Genomic DNA, 14,926 nt, shown 5'->3' with positions numbered 1-14,926 from the left:
TTCCCAGTTGGTGGACCGTTTGGGAAGGATTAGGAGGTGTGGCCTCGGTGGAGGAGGTGTGTCACTAAGGGCAGGTTTTGAGATTTCTGAAGTCCAACCAGGCCTGGTCTCACTCTGCCCCTGTGGGTCAGGATGGAAGCTCTCAGCTATTGCTCCAGTGCCGAGCCTGCCTGCATGCATGTTCTCTGTCACGGTGGCCATGAACTACTCGGAAACTGAAAGCAGCTCCAGACTGAATGCTTTCTTTTATAAGTCATCTGGTCATGGTGTTTCATCACAGCAATGGAACAGTAACTAAGATACAATCCCTGTAAGCTACCTCTGACACTCTTTCAAATCACAAGGCTCCCCCAGAACTGCATAAACACAGAGCACTTACTGTATGCTGCCCCGTCATTCTGTGAGCACAAGCTCATGTCACTGCGAGTGCTTATTTTTGTTTACAGTGTTTTATGTTAGGTCAAGTACAAACTCATAAAGGACTTTAGTGAGAGACAAAAATGAAAAGGAGGCCCTGATATGTGAGGGGAAGATTCAGAATTCAGGCAGGAATAGCTAAGCACAGAGCCTGTTTCACGTCCCTCCCAACTAACAGCTACTCATCATGGAGCTTATGATGTGGAATTGGAGCTCCTTCTGTTAAGTGAAGTAAGCCAGATACAGAAGCATAAATATTTCATGTTGTGGGGCTGGAGAGATGAGATGGCTCAGAGGTTAAGAGTACTGCTTGTTCTTCCAAAGGTCTTTGAGTTCAATTCTCAGCAACCACATGGTGGCTCACAACCATCTGTAGTGAGATCTGGTGCCCTCTTCTGGCCTGCAGGGGTGTGTGCAGACAGAACACTGTATATATAATAAATAAATAAATCTTTAAAAAAAATATTTCATGTTGTTCTCTTGTGGAATGAACACACACACACACACACACACACACACACACACAGAGAGAGAGAGAGAGAGAGAGAGAGAGAGAGAGAGAGAGAGAGAGAGAGAGAGAGAATGGAAGGGAAACTACTATTTGGGAAGAGGAAGGGGAGGATCAGGAAAAGGCAATGGGAAGTGAACGTGGTTATGATACACTTGAAAAGATGGCATTGTGAAACTGGTTACTAGTATACAACAAGTATACACTAATAGGAAGAGGATGAGGAGGAAGAAGAGCTTATAGCAACTGTTGCTGATCCATCTCCCATGTGTGAACTGATTTCAGGAACTTCAGAAAACTGAAATCTCATGAGTTGATAGGGGACTGCTTTCACAGGACACAAAAGGAAAGGTCAGCTCAACTTTGTTGCTGTTTTGTGTGTGTGTGTGTGTGTGTGTGTGTGTGTGTGTTGTGTTGTATGCATATATGTTGAGGTCAGAGGAGAATGCGGATGTCCTTTCCACCTTACTCCTTTAAGACAGCACCTCCTGTCTCTCCCCTGACCCCCACCCCATCCTGGGGTTACAGTTGTATATACAGGCATGCCTGGCTTTTGGCACAGGTACTGGGATTTGAATTCAGGGCCTCAGGTTTGACAGCAGGTCTCAAACTGAGCTGCCTTTCCAGCTCCGCCACACCCTCACACTCCTCAGCCCAGGCTTAGGTTTGAAGTTTGAAGAAAAGATGAGAAATGTGCCTTGGGATTTTCTCACAACTAAACATAATTATTAGCCTCAGTGTGGAAATCCTCTAGAACTCAATGAGTCACTAAGTGGAGAGGGCCTCTGATTTTGTCCTTATTAAACCATACTATTTATATTCCCATGAATAGTTGCATAGATCTGAACCCATATTTTGAAAATTTCTAAGGTAAGATTGGCTCATTTCTTGTAGTTTTATAATCTCAATGGTATTTTAAGCTAGTGGGAAAATGATTTTTTTTTTAACTTAAAAAGATCCATCTAATCAATTAGCTATGGTTTCTTACACTGGGACTGGGACTGTAGCTTAGTGGTAGAGTGTATGCTCAGCAGCATCAGGCGCTGGCTTTCCTCTCCAGCACCAAAAATAAAACAAAACTAAAACTAAAAAGACATTATCTTACTACACTGTCAAAACTCAGGCCTGCCCCTCCTGTGGTTCTGTTTATGCGGTTCTTCCACTTGTGGTATTTATCCGCCCCTCCCACCCCCATCCCGCTCTTCCCCTCAGAAAACCATGACACAACAGCTCACATTTTGCCCTGATTCCTGCTGTGAGGAGCCAAGGGCAGGCTGTCTGAGGCTTGAAACCCCAGGGTATCCACTAATGGAGAGCTGTTAACCATCTCTGCTCTCCAGAGGAGAGTGGATGGATGCTGATTGCTGGGGACCTCAGGAAAGTAGATGGGAAAGTTGTTAACTAAGGATGAGAACACTTAAAGACAGAAGGTTCCTTCCCTCCCATATCAGCAAAAGAAGCGAGAGAGAAGAGTCCGGAAGGCTAATCCATCAGAGGAGAATTAGCCCTGCCGAAAACCAGCGCATACTATAACTCCATTTACTGGGGAAGCAGAGGCAGGAGGCTCACTTGAGCCCAGAAGTCTGGAGCCAGCCTGAACAGACTGGTGAGACCCTGTCCGGAAACAACAACCATGATGAAAGCCAACAAAATACAGAAACCAAAGAAAGAGGGCCTCCTGGATTTGAGGGTGCTCCCTCTAGTCTAGACAAACCAGTCACCACAGTGAGCTACAAGCCTGGATTTGCCTTCATTTAATCACTTCTCCATACCTTCTACCCCAGGCAGCCTTGACCTTAAGTTATATGAAAAGAGGGTGCCGTTGTGAGCCTCTTGTGGAAGTCTAGAAGTAGAACCCATGGGGGTTAAAAGTAGCATTCATCACCATTAAATAGCCAGACTTTTGGTTAGAGCAGTCATATGGGAGCAGTAACTCCCAAGCATGGCAGATTCAGAGGAGCATAAAATAAGGAGAATGCTGGGAGCCGTGAGCTGTAGAGCCAACGACTGTGCACACAGCACCTCTTCACACCGCACTCTTCACTGCCTCCCCTCCACAGGCCACACAATCCTCACACCGGTCCAGTTTCCTATACCAGGCAGAATTCGTAGAAGCGTAAGTTTGCACCGCGCCCCAAGGGAGACTTCACTCTGTGTGTCATCGGATGATGCATGCCTTGACCCCTTCCCACGACACTTTCCAAAGTGGGGAGCAAAGTGTTAAATGCTGGAAGAAGGCAGAGCTGGGGGTGAGAATAAAACCCTTTGCAAAAAATAACATCCATCTCTTGGGGCCCTGGGATAGTGCTCACTTTTTCTTGGTCTTGCATTTATGAAAGATAAAATGTGTGATCCCTGTCACAGAATAGTCCATCTGATGAAACAGGCAGGACTTGCCTGAGTCCAGAAGTGAGTGTATTGTGCCCTCAAGTGGTGTACTAAAACCAAAGCTTAGGAAAGAAATAACATACAAGGCTGTAAGGAGGCCATTGGCTCTCTCCTGAATTTTTTCCATTCTTAGAAAAGAGAAGATTGTTGAGTTTGGGAGCAATACACCAGGATGTGGGCTCTGTATGCCTGATTTACAACTAAGCCGGAGTTGGTTCTAGAGTCAGAAGTCATTCTGTTTCCATTCCTTGGCTATTTCAAATGGCTTGATTTTACCCGCTGCTCATCCGAGGTAAATGGTTGTTAGTGAAGTTCTAGTCACTGCTTGCTAAGACTAGTAAAACAAATACTTGGGCTTTTTCTCTTAAGGCAGAGCTCTTTAAACACTTCTTCAAAGGATGAAAAGCAGGAAAGCGTCCAATGACTAGACATGCATGAAGGGTTGTAATGTTAAGCTATCCCATTATAACATAACATGAGCAAAAGGCTCATCAGCACAAGATTAACTAAGTCAGAGAACAAACATAATGAGATTGAGCGCAGCTCTGAAAAATCAAGAGATTCTGTGCATTCATAAAAAGTGCTCTCCACACCAGGCTGCTCAGGAGGAGTGGGGGTGGGGGTGGGTGAGGATTATGCTCTTTAATGTGTGACTGGAAAAATGCATATACATGCAGCTCACATCTGCAAGGAAGCATAAGAAAATGGCTGCCTCCAGTGGTCCAAAATAGGCCTCAGGTATATACTCTTTCTATCTGTTTTGTTCACTATGGTTTCTTTGGTAAATATATATATTTAGAAGCCTGCTCCTTGGTTTTAGCAGGCACAGCAAACACTAGTTTGTGGAACAGAAGCTTTTATAAGTGGGTCGTTTCACATACATAAATCAGCTGTTTCCAAAGAGGGGAACTCAGTGGCTGGAAGTCAGGAGTGGCAGGGAGAATTTTCACTCTGTCTTCAGCATCTTTAATATTTGGAACCTTGGGAGAAGTTACCTATTCCTTCATAAGGAAAACTCAGACAACTCATGAACAGTGAAGAATGGAAGGTGTCTTTGTAAGGCATTCTTTTTAAGGAGATATAAATAGACAAGGTCCAAACTGTTTATAAACTACCAAGATTACTCTGGAATTGTGCCGGGGTGAGCACACGGGCAGGTGGGAGGCATCACAGCATGAAGACCGTGGTCCTCATGTGAGAGGTGAGCCGCTGGGTTAGAGCCTCTTGACATCCAAATACTTGTTCTCTGACAAACGCCACCTGACTGCAAGTCAAGGTGCACACTGAGCCTGCTTCCCAAATCAAGAGGATGAAGGGGCATGCCTCTCTACGTCACGGCAGACCTTTGGATGACTATGTATAATGGAGAACCTAACTGAGGGTAGATACAGAGGGTAAAACCATTTTTTAACAAAGGACAGCTCCTGGGGCTCCTGAGTAGGGCCCTCCAGAGTGAGACTGGACACTGTGTGTCATGTCCACACTCCCCCACTCAGCACCGAGGAGATTCACTCTAGAAATAATGATAACTGGGTTTAAACTGGGAATCTATTTCACTGAAAACAATCAAGTCCCATTTAAGGACATGTCCTATGTCCCAATTCCTTCCAGAGTACTTTGGGCTCATTTCTTTCCTAAGAATCCTACTGACTAAACCCTAGCTCCCGGACTATCTCTTGGAATCAGCTCTATATCCATTCTGAGTCTTTCTCTTCTCCAATATGCTACAACCCTCACGTCGGTACCCATTAAGACTTCACAGGGGCATGCAAGGCACGCCTTGTTAGGCCAGATCAGACTTTCTGGTCTGAGAACACTCAGCTGAATAGGAGGAGGCCTGGAAACAGCTAATTATCCATCAAAGAAACTGTGTTCCGACTGATAGCCTTGTTCTCAGCAAGCACCGTCCTCCAAAGCAGTCCAATAATTAGATAAACAAGAATTCAGAGGCTGGGCCGAGAGATGAAAATGCACTTTATGTGGCTTTCTTTAATGTAATCACTAGTTAAAAGGTCGGCACGGAGTTAACAAGCTCATTACAAACGCTTCGCCTGTGATCTCTGCACACACCCCCATGGCAGCTACTGGATAAGATGCCCTTGAAGGCCTTGCTGGGACTGGGCCCCAACTCACTGCTTTTATTCTGCTCCCACCACAAGGCAGCTGGCACCTCTATTGCCAGCTGTTGGGCATCAGGAAGATTGGCTAGGGGTCGATTCCAATGTATTCCTAGGCAAACAGCAAGTCTTTAAATAAAAGAAAAAAAAATCGTGGCCATAGAAATAGGAATGCAAGCTCAGACTTGGACAATCTTTTTTTGTCAACTTTAGTTTCCCACTTTTGAAACTGCTGTAATTCTCTCGGTGACTTCTCAGAGCTGCTTGCCTGGGTCAGTCTCAAAGGACACCTGTCTAGCTCAATCCCTCCACAGAGGTTGGGCATTGGTACTGGGGGGTTAAATCCATCCTTTCTGCCAGTACTGAGCAAGTTGGATGTGGTTTCGGAAGGCCAGGGTGATGTGGGAGACCCAGTCATTTTGGGGAATCAATCGGTAAAATGATTTCAACTCTCTGAGCAAGTGTTCATTTTATGAATGCCTGAGGCTTGGGAAGTCTGAGCAGTTCTGTTAGGATGGGCCTTGTCCTTTCTTTATAGCAACCTGACTATGGCAGAGGTACCTGGGGCAGCATCCACACAGGATGCAACCGGAATGGGCCCTAGTAATCCACAATGAGTTGACGGAAGGCACAGCCAACGAAGGAGTTCCCCAGGAGGTGGAGGGAGGCGAGGCTGAGGGTTGACATCTGTGGTAGCTCCCTTCATCGCAAGGCCCTACGTACTGTAGGCTGGTGAAAGGGACCAATCTGACGCTAAATTTCTAGCTTTGTCAATGGCAGCATTCACTATTTGGCATACCAGGTGCGCTTATTCTCTGTAGGTTACAGCTTTATAAAGTATTTATAAATTAAGCCTTATATCACATTCATGAGATTAAGTGTCAAAAGATTTATCCTTGAATTGATATGCTGCTCTTTGGTGTCCATTTTCACGTATTTCATTTCCTTGGATTGTGTAGTGGCTTAAATGAGAATGTCTCCCCTAAGCTCATATGTTTGCACATTTGGTTTGCACATGGTAGAATTGTTTGGGAAGGATTAGGAGGTGTGGTCTTGTTGGAGGAGGCATGTCACTGGGAGTGGGCTTTGAGGTTTCAAAAGCCCATGCCATTTTACAGTTAGCATTCTCTTCCTCATGTTTGTGGATCAGATGTAAGCTCTCAGCACATGAGGACCAGAGAGGAAACATTAAATTTAACACCATAAGAAGTTTAAACAACATGCTTTCTAAATTCCTTATAGTTTTCATGTAGCAAGATACTGGGCCAAGTTTGTTACAACTCTCTTTCCATACACACACTGTTGAGACACAACAGCTTGGAGCTAAAACCAGGTCCCTCCTTCACCGAACTGGAAAGAAGTGCCTTCCATCACTTCTAAGAGTGAAGACCTGGTTCTAGAGGCATGGCCTTGACCATCCTATGGCGCCAGGCCCAACCAAAGAAGATCAGCTCTGCATCTGCAGGTCTGTTTCTCAGGACACCATGCTGGGTGCAGATGATCTGCCGAGACTTGTTCTCACTCCCATATTCTGAACAGCTCAGTGCACAGCTGCATTCCAAACCCTGCACTGAAGTGATTGAGGGATAACATCTGCAGTAAATGACTCCTGCGGCTGATTAGATACTGAGGGGCAGTTGGGTAGCTACAGAAATCCCTTGGTGTGAGTTTATTCCCTTGCCACAAGCTTCCTCTTCCAATTACAGGATAAGGTTTCCACAAAGATGGAGACACAGCATCTGTAAGCAAACATGGTCATGCCTTCATCTTCCTCCAGGGAGTGGGGAACTGAATGTACTGTCTATAAATGCTTAGCTCTTTGAGGAGAGAGACTTAAGGCTGATTCGGTGTTTAAGAAAATGAGGAGTTGCTTCAGGAAGGATGAAGTTGGGGGACCTGTGTGTCTCACAAACACCAGAAGGAAGAGCTCCATTTCTTATTATGTGGCACCTGAGTGTGTTTCTCATGGTAACTTTTTACCTAGGGCACTAGTCACCTGTTCTTTCCAGGCCTCATGGTAGTCAACCCGTAAGAAGCATGTGTGGTGGGGACAGGTGGGCTCTGAGCCCCTTGCATGTCACATAGGAAAGAGTGGGTAGGAACCGGAGAGACAGGAGTTCTCGTGCACTGCTAGGAGAAGAGATAATTATTCAATTTTGGGGCAGAAAGTAATGATATGAATGCACCAAAGAACAAACATCACCTGTAACCCAGTCATTTCACTTTTAGGCATATTCCCTGGGGAAACTTTCTCACGCATTCACAGAGGAACAAGACACCATCTGCCACTTTGCAGGACTAGTAGAAAACACTAATGTTGAGGCTAGAGCGTCGGCTCAGCAGTTAAGGGCACTGGCTGCTCTTCCAGACAACGCAGGTTCAATTCCCAGCGACTGCATGGCAGTCCCCACCCTCTGTCATTCTAAGGCTGGGGAACCTGCCCTCTTCTGGCCTTCGTGGGCACCAGACATGCATGTGGTGCACAGACATACATGTAAGAAGAAGACATCCATATGCTAAACTAAATAAATTAACTTAAAAAGAAAACCACAACTGTCAGGCTGGGGAGACAGTTCATAGGCTAAGTGATTGCCATGCAGGCATGAAGACCTGGCTTGACACCCCTCTCCCACCATGCAAAAATCCCAGCATGGCGGGCGTCATGAGTTTATAATCCCAACACTGGGAAGGCAGAAACAGGAGAAACACTGAGCAGACAATCTAGACTAATTTGTGAGCACAGGTCCCAGGGAGAGACCTTGTTCCAATAAATAAAGTGGGTAGCTCCTGAAATTGACCTCTGGACTACACACACACACACACACACACACACACACACACACACACACTTAACAAAAAGCAAGTAAAGAAAAACAGATAGTGAATTGGATAAATAAAATATGGCCTCTTTAGACAAAGGAATAGTAAACAACAACAACAACAACAACAACAACAAAAAACCAACATGGCTCCACAGAAATCAATACTGATACTTAAAAAATACAAGTTGTTCCTAAGTTCCTACTGGCTCAACTCATGACAACATGACTAACTCAGAAAGAAAGATGAGCAGTTGAGCATAGTGAATCAAGTGAATAAAACGTATGAGTGCACAATAATACTCAAAAGAGAAAAGAAAAACACTGTTGAGTGAAGAAAACCAAAGTGCTTAATACACAGACTGTGAGGCCCAAATAAACATGACAGCATCAATATGCACAGTGTGTGTGTGTGTGTGTGTGTGTGTGTGTGTGTGTGTGTGTGTGTGTGTGTGCATGCAGAACCAGACACATGAAGGGAGGGCAAACATAAGCTCATGATAGTAGTTGCTGAGCAGGACTGTGGTTTGAATGTGAAATGTCCCTCACAAGCTCACGGGTGTGAACTCAAGGTCCCCAGCAAGTGGTGCTGTTTTGGAAGGCTTTATGGTCTTTAGGGGATGGAACATCTCCAGAGGAAGCAGGTCACTGGGGGCCAGCCTGAACTCCCTGTCTGCTTTCCACTCGGCCATGATGAGAGGAGGTGCTGCGGAGGCCCAGATGTCCACCCTTCCACCACTGAGCCACACGCCATCATGCCTTCCCCTCAAACTGTGAATCAACAGAGACCCCACCTCCTTCCTTAAGTTGTTCTTGTCTGGTGTTCAGTCTCAGCAACAAAGATAGAAAGCACCACAGACAGCAAGGCAGAGGGACTGGACACGGGATAAGGGCGACTTCGTGAGACCAGTAAGACTCGACTGGGTATTTTATAGGAAAGTGCAAGCCCCACAAAACGTCATTGACAGATGGTGGAGAAAAGATGACTAAGACAGCATTCTCCCCACATTTCAAAAGCAAAAAAGCATCTCACAACAAACAAGATCACACCAGCAGCAATGCTTTGGATGGATGTGTGCTGTCAAATGCCCCTTCAAATACCCAGAAGGGTCAGGTGCAGGAGCAACCTTGCTGTTAGTCCTGTGGTATCTCACTCTTTGCCATCCAGCATGGTAGTCATGCCACTTACACTTAAATTGACATGAAAAATTTATTTCCTCTATTGTATTAGCTTAACAACTACATGCTAAATTACTGACAGCATCTGGGGACTACTTCTCACTGAAATAAGTTTCCTGGACGAGCTGAGTTTTCAGCTGAAAACCTGGGTTGGGTTTGGTATTGTTTTGCCTGCAATCTAGACTGGCCTGGGGCTCATCATGAAGCTGAAGCTGGCCTCCAATTGCAATCCTCCTGCCTCAGCTTCTGTACTAAGTACTGGGATTAGGCATGTGGCACCATGCCTGTGTGGAACCTTAGACAACTATGATATTTTAGTCATGTTCCTCTTTTCCTTAAAGTCCTTCTGCATTGAAGGAAGTCAAAGTGATAGGTTCATTTTCTTTTGTCCATTTCTAGTGAGAAGACATCCAGTAAAACCTATTGCAATTATAACTGAAAAAAAATGTGTTCTTGTTGCACAGAATCAGACGAAACATCTCTAAGAATTGAACTCACAGTTCTCTGTAGTTCCAAGGCATCACAATTAGTTTCCACTCAAACCCAGGAAGTAGGAAGAGGCCGGATTTGGAGGAGTGTATTATCCAAACAAGAGTTCACATTTCTCACCTGTACACAGTGTGAGGGACGTACACTTCCCGTATCGGAAATTCCAGGACCTCCTTGTGTGGACGTGTCCGGTTTTCAGGAAAGGGTTTGACCGGCAGCATCTCAGGGGTCAGGCAGCAGCTCATCACATCAGGGGCTGGCGATATCTCCAGCCTAAGTGAGCCTAGAGCAAGTCATGGGGGGGAAAGAGGGAGGGCGGTTCTTTAGTAAACCTATCATACCAAGAAGGAACCCAGGATTCCTGTGCTGGGTTTCCTTCAGGAGAATAAGGGTAAGCTGTGGCAGTGTACGTGTTTTGGGGTTCTTAGATATCCCTCGGGGGAAAGCCTGTCATGCTAAAATGTGAGATTAACATTTTATTAAACAGAGTAAGGAGCTACAAAATGAGTAGAAATGGACTAGACCTTGGTTCCCAACCTGTGGGGTGCAACCCTTTTAGGGGGTCACATATCAGATAGCCTGCACATCAGCTATTTACATGACAATTCATAACAGTGGCAAAATTACAGTTATGAAGTAGTAATGAAATAATTGTATGGCTGGGGGTCAGCACAGCATGAAGAACTGTTGTTAAGTGGCTGCAGCATTAGGAAGGTTGAGAACCACTGGCCTAGAAGGTCCAGATTTACTACACCACAGTTATACATGTTAAAAAACAAACAAAACCCCTCAAACTTCCTGGCATTGGCAGTAATAAAATTGTTGGGCTTTGGGTTGAGTTCTCGGGCATCCAAGGATGCTATAGGAATAGCAAATGGGTTGTTGCATGAAGATAAGGAAGTATCTTATAGCTCTCTCTTTAAATACTAGACTTCCATATAATATTTTGTGTGATAAAGGGCTGGTGATCTGTTCAAACAATTATTATCAGATTACCTGAGAGTAATCTAAAGCATACTGTTTGTAGAATAATCATTTATGAATGAGAAAACATTAATAGATTTGTCAAAAATGCAGAGCAATTTCAATTCTTAAATTCAAATGTAAAAATCTATATCGCCCTTGGCAGTTATATAAAATTAAAGTATTAAACAAGAAATGTCAATCACAAATGGTTTGGGCACAGTTCAAGAGTGTCATAGTTGTTGCTGTTGACAACTTGACACAGACCTAGAATCACCTGGGGAGTAGGAACCTCAACTGAAGAATTGCCAGGATCAGACTGGCCTATGTCCATACCTGTCAGGTTTTATTTTGTTTATTTTTTTATTTTTGAGGGTGGTAACACCTCGAGGCAGCTGGGCCTAGGCAGGAGAAGAAAGGCAGTTGAATGTGATCATGGAAGCAAGCCAGTAAGCAGCATTCTCCCATGGTCTCTACTTCAGTTCCAGACAGCAGGATCCTCTTGAGTTCCTATCCTGGCTTCCCTCAATGATGGACCACACCGTGGAAGGGTAAGCCAAACAAGCCCTCTCCTCCTCTGATATCTTCCATCAGTGTTTTATCATAGCAACAGGATGAAGAGGCTCCAGAGAAGCCATGCACACCTGGGATGGATTTGACTCTTCGTTGTAAGGACGAAGATCTCTTGTAGTCAGCTAAAAACTTGAACAAGTCTTCATCACTAAGGCGATCTCCCTCCTGCCAAGAGAGGCTCAGGGTTAGCGGGGAGGCTGCTGACTCCTGGACTTGGGACCATCTGTTTCTAAGATCCCCCCCAACTGAAAGTCAATTTCAAAGTTATTATTTTGTTTATTCTTTCTCTATTTCTTTATTTTCCCCTTCCCTCCTCTCTCCTTCCTTCTTTCCTTTCTCTTTCCTGAGAGATGGTCCCACTAGGTAGCTGAAGCTGACCTCCAACTCTTGACTCTCCTGTCTGTCTCCTGAGTGCCACCATACCTGCCTCATCTGTTTTATTCTAACAAGTCTTTCGTAGACTTTAATGTGACAGGCAACCCTGAAGTCACTCATCAAGCACCACCACCCAGTCAGTGTCCTTCACAGCCAACCTCCATCAGCATGCTGGTCCCTCCCACCCCCCAGCCACACCCTCCATCAGCATGGCTGGTCACTCATCAAGCACCACCGCCCAGTCAGTGTTCTTCACAGCCAACCTCCATCAGCATGGCTGGAGGCAGCGCTGCCAATGCTTTCCTAGGCAGCGGTCTAACCTTGAGGAACCAAGGACATCTGCCTCATAATGTCAACCAACTGAAACTCCTTTTGGTTCCTGAAACAATGCTGAACGAGCTTTCTTCTTCAGAGATACGAAGATGGGAAAAGCATCTTTTCTTCTGATAGTATTGTCTTTGTCTTTGTCTTGAATAAGGAAGGCAGGCGTAAGGTCCACCCTCTACATGCCCACCATGGGACAGATGCCTGGCCAGGGGCACATCTGCATGTCCTCTAATCCCTGCAACAACCCAGCTGAGCAGAGGACACTAATTAACTTCTCTAGTCACCCATTACTCTACTCCTTTGGACGCTAACATCCTCGCTAACACAAGACAAATTCAGCTGCACTGGAACACAAATACCTGCTTGAAGAAGATGTTGGTGGCCAGGGTGGTGGCTTTGAGGTTGGATCCAACTCCATTTTCCTCCAAGGAGAGGGATCGCTCAGAAGGCCTCCTGGATTGGGACAAACTTCTCCGCTCACCCACAGAGTTTCTTCCTTTAAGGAGAACAACCGTCATTCTAACATGTTGGAACACACACCAGTTATTGCTGAACCCAGCCATCCTCATGGATTCAATGTTACCTACACAGGACTCAGCCTTTCTTAATCTCCCTCCTAAAGTCCTTAACACTCTTACTAGAGGAGAGAGGACCCTAGTGGCTGTAAGTCTTTCCTGCTGGAGAACAGTGATGGCCAGATGTCACTCCGCAAGAGTCTGGAACTCAACCAGTACAGGGTCTGCTGCGAGGCTGTTGAGTCAGCCCAGTGTTTGCCTAGCTTTTACTCTTGCATTCCCCTGGGAGGACACGGACACACACACACACACACACACACACACACACACACACACACATACACACACACACCCATGAAGGCCCTGAGGACTCAAACCAGCTTGTGTACATTCTGGATCTCATTTGCCTCCGTTCTAGTGTGGATCGGTGTAACAGAAGCGCCTTGGATGTTCTTTCCAATGGAAACTAGACAGGGCAGAGGCTCTCAAACTACTGCTTCCTCATTTCTTGTTTCTTTTGAAGAACCAGCTTGAAACCTTGTATCTTTTATTTTGTAAAGTCTAGGGTTTCAGTTGTAAATAGTCCATTGCCTGGAATGCGCAACTCTTTAACGTTCTCTCATGCCTAATTTTCACACTGATGCCGAATGAGAGCTACCACAGGCTACCTACACCCCAGTAACGCACTGGGTCTCTGGTTAGGAAATCCGCCTCAGCGCTCAAGTTAAACTGCCCCTGACTTAGACCCAACTAACATCTTGGCAAGCCCTCTGCCGGAATTACTTGGGCATGCCATGCCCCTGAGCTCCCCACATTTTCAAATAAATCAATAAATGGAACAGCCACCTTAGAAAGACTGGAGGTGAAGGTCAGAAGGGGGGAAGTTTACTGACAATTGGAAAGAATTCAGGAGCTCTGACTGGTGACTATGTAACAGTAACCCCGGGACAGTGGCAACAGTAACGATCACCCTGGCCTCCATGCCCTGCAAAGGGCAACATTTCAGAAGAGGCAGAGCCAAGGAATGTAGGAAACATCCAAAGGTAGACTCAAATATTTGCTGAACACAGAGGTGTTTAGGAAACAGAAACTCCACCACAAGTACTGGGCATGGGTCTACTGGAAAATGAAAATCTCTTGGACAGTTCCACCCTTAAACTGCAGAAATAACTGGTTCACATTTATGGAGAGGGGATTAAAAGGGAAGCCTGGAATAAGTAAGAGCAGTAACTACTGGTTACTTTTGGTACTTACTCTCTTGTACTTGGCACATTAGACTTTAGGAGCCCAGAAACGGTACTGAGAAATCTGAGTGTTGCTTTTCCGAGCTCTGAACAGTGCCCATACTTCTACGTGGGAGCCAGCCACGGGGTCTCTGTTTAACGCCACTGGTCCTTGCTTATTTTCAAGCATTTTAATTTCTGAGGTGGGCTGGCTACTGAAAATGAACTTTTTAAAGCCTTAAAACCCCATCCAAAGTTCTTAATATAAAAGTATATTTAAGGCTCCATAAATACTCATGGTAATTGATTAGGGGGCCACTGATCAAACCCATGCCGCTCAGTCTTCTAATTCTGATCTTCCTCTCTCCTATCTCCACACTTTGTTCTCCCAAGTCCTCACGAATGAGCAGATAACCACAAAGCTGGCAGAGGGGGGGGGGGTGGGCGTGCTCTGCTTCCCATGGCAGATGGAGATCTTACCAAGCACAGGCTCCACGTCAGCGCTCTCCCTTTCAAGGGTGGAAACGCTGAAGAAGCTTGCTAAGCTAATGGGGGCCCAGGCGAAGGGCATCCGGTATTTCCCCAAACGTTGACAGAAGGATTCGGCTTGAAGTTTTAGTTTTTCAACCTTTTCTTTACTCTGGAGGAAGAAGGTAGGAGACGAGATGAAACAAAGAACACATCAGCACCAAGTCAACAGCTGGGCATGGGGACAGCAAGGGTACAATGATGGGAGTGTGGTGAGGGGACAATGGGGACAAGGGTGGGGGTGGTGGGGAGTCAACAGGAAAGCAACAGCTTAGGCTGAAAATCCAGCTGATAAGGAAGCAAAGGTTACAGAAGGAAGGGAGTTTTAAAAGGACATCAGTCAATTAGCAGACGACATTTTCTGCGATGAGGACATGCCCTAGGCTTGTTACACCCGCCAACATGCAGACCCTTCATTTACCTAGATGACTTGGGTTCTCCTGAGAAAAACTCGGGAAAGAAATGTTAGTATGTCATCTGTCAAGGTCCCCAGAGAATCTGCTTC

General features: G+C 45.6%; 1 protein-coding gene across 3 annotated transcripts in view; it reads right to left on the bottom strand.

Moving 5' to 3' along the window:
• The window catches only part of Dock8 (dedicator of cytokinesis 8), a 201,826-nt gene that overhangs the window by 89,668 nt on the left and 97,232 nt on the right, over positions 1–14,926 (bottom strand). For all 3 annotated transcript variants that reach the window (XM_028894144.2, XM_037205379.1, XM_037205382.1), the window contains 4 exons: positions 14,374–14,533; positions 12,515–12,651; positions 11,525–11,618; positions 10,038–10,200 (listed from right to left, as the gene is read on the bottom strand). In XM_028894144.2, coding sequence (XP_028749977.1) covers positions 10,038–10,200; positions 11,525–11,618; positions 12,515–12,651; positions 14,374–14,533 — 554 coding nt within the window. The remainder of the gene's footprint in view (positions 1–10,037; positions 10,201–11,524; positions 11,619–12,514; positions 12,652–14,373; positions 14,534–14,926) is intronic.

Source organism: Peromyscus leucopus, chromosome 1, assembly GCF_004664715.2.
Source record: "Peromyscus leucopus breed LL Stock chromosome 1, UCI_PerLeu_2.1, whole genome shotgun sequence".
NCBI classification, from domain to species: Eukaryota; Metazoa; Chordata; class Mammalia; order Rodentia; family Cricetidae; genus Peromyscus; species Peromyscus leucopus.
Note: the sequence above shows the minus strand (reverse complement) of the source record. Positions and strands in the feature narration are given on the sequence as shown.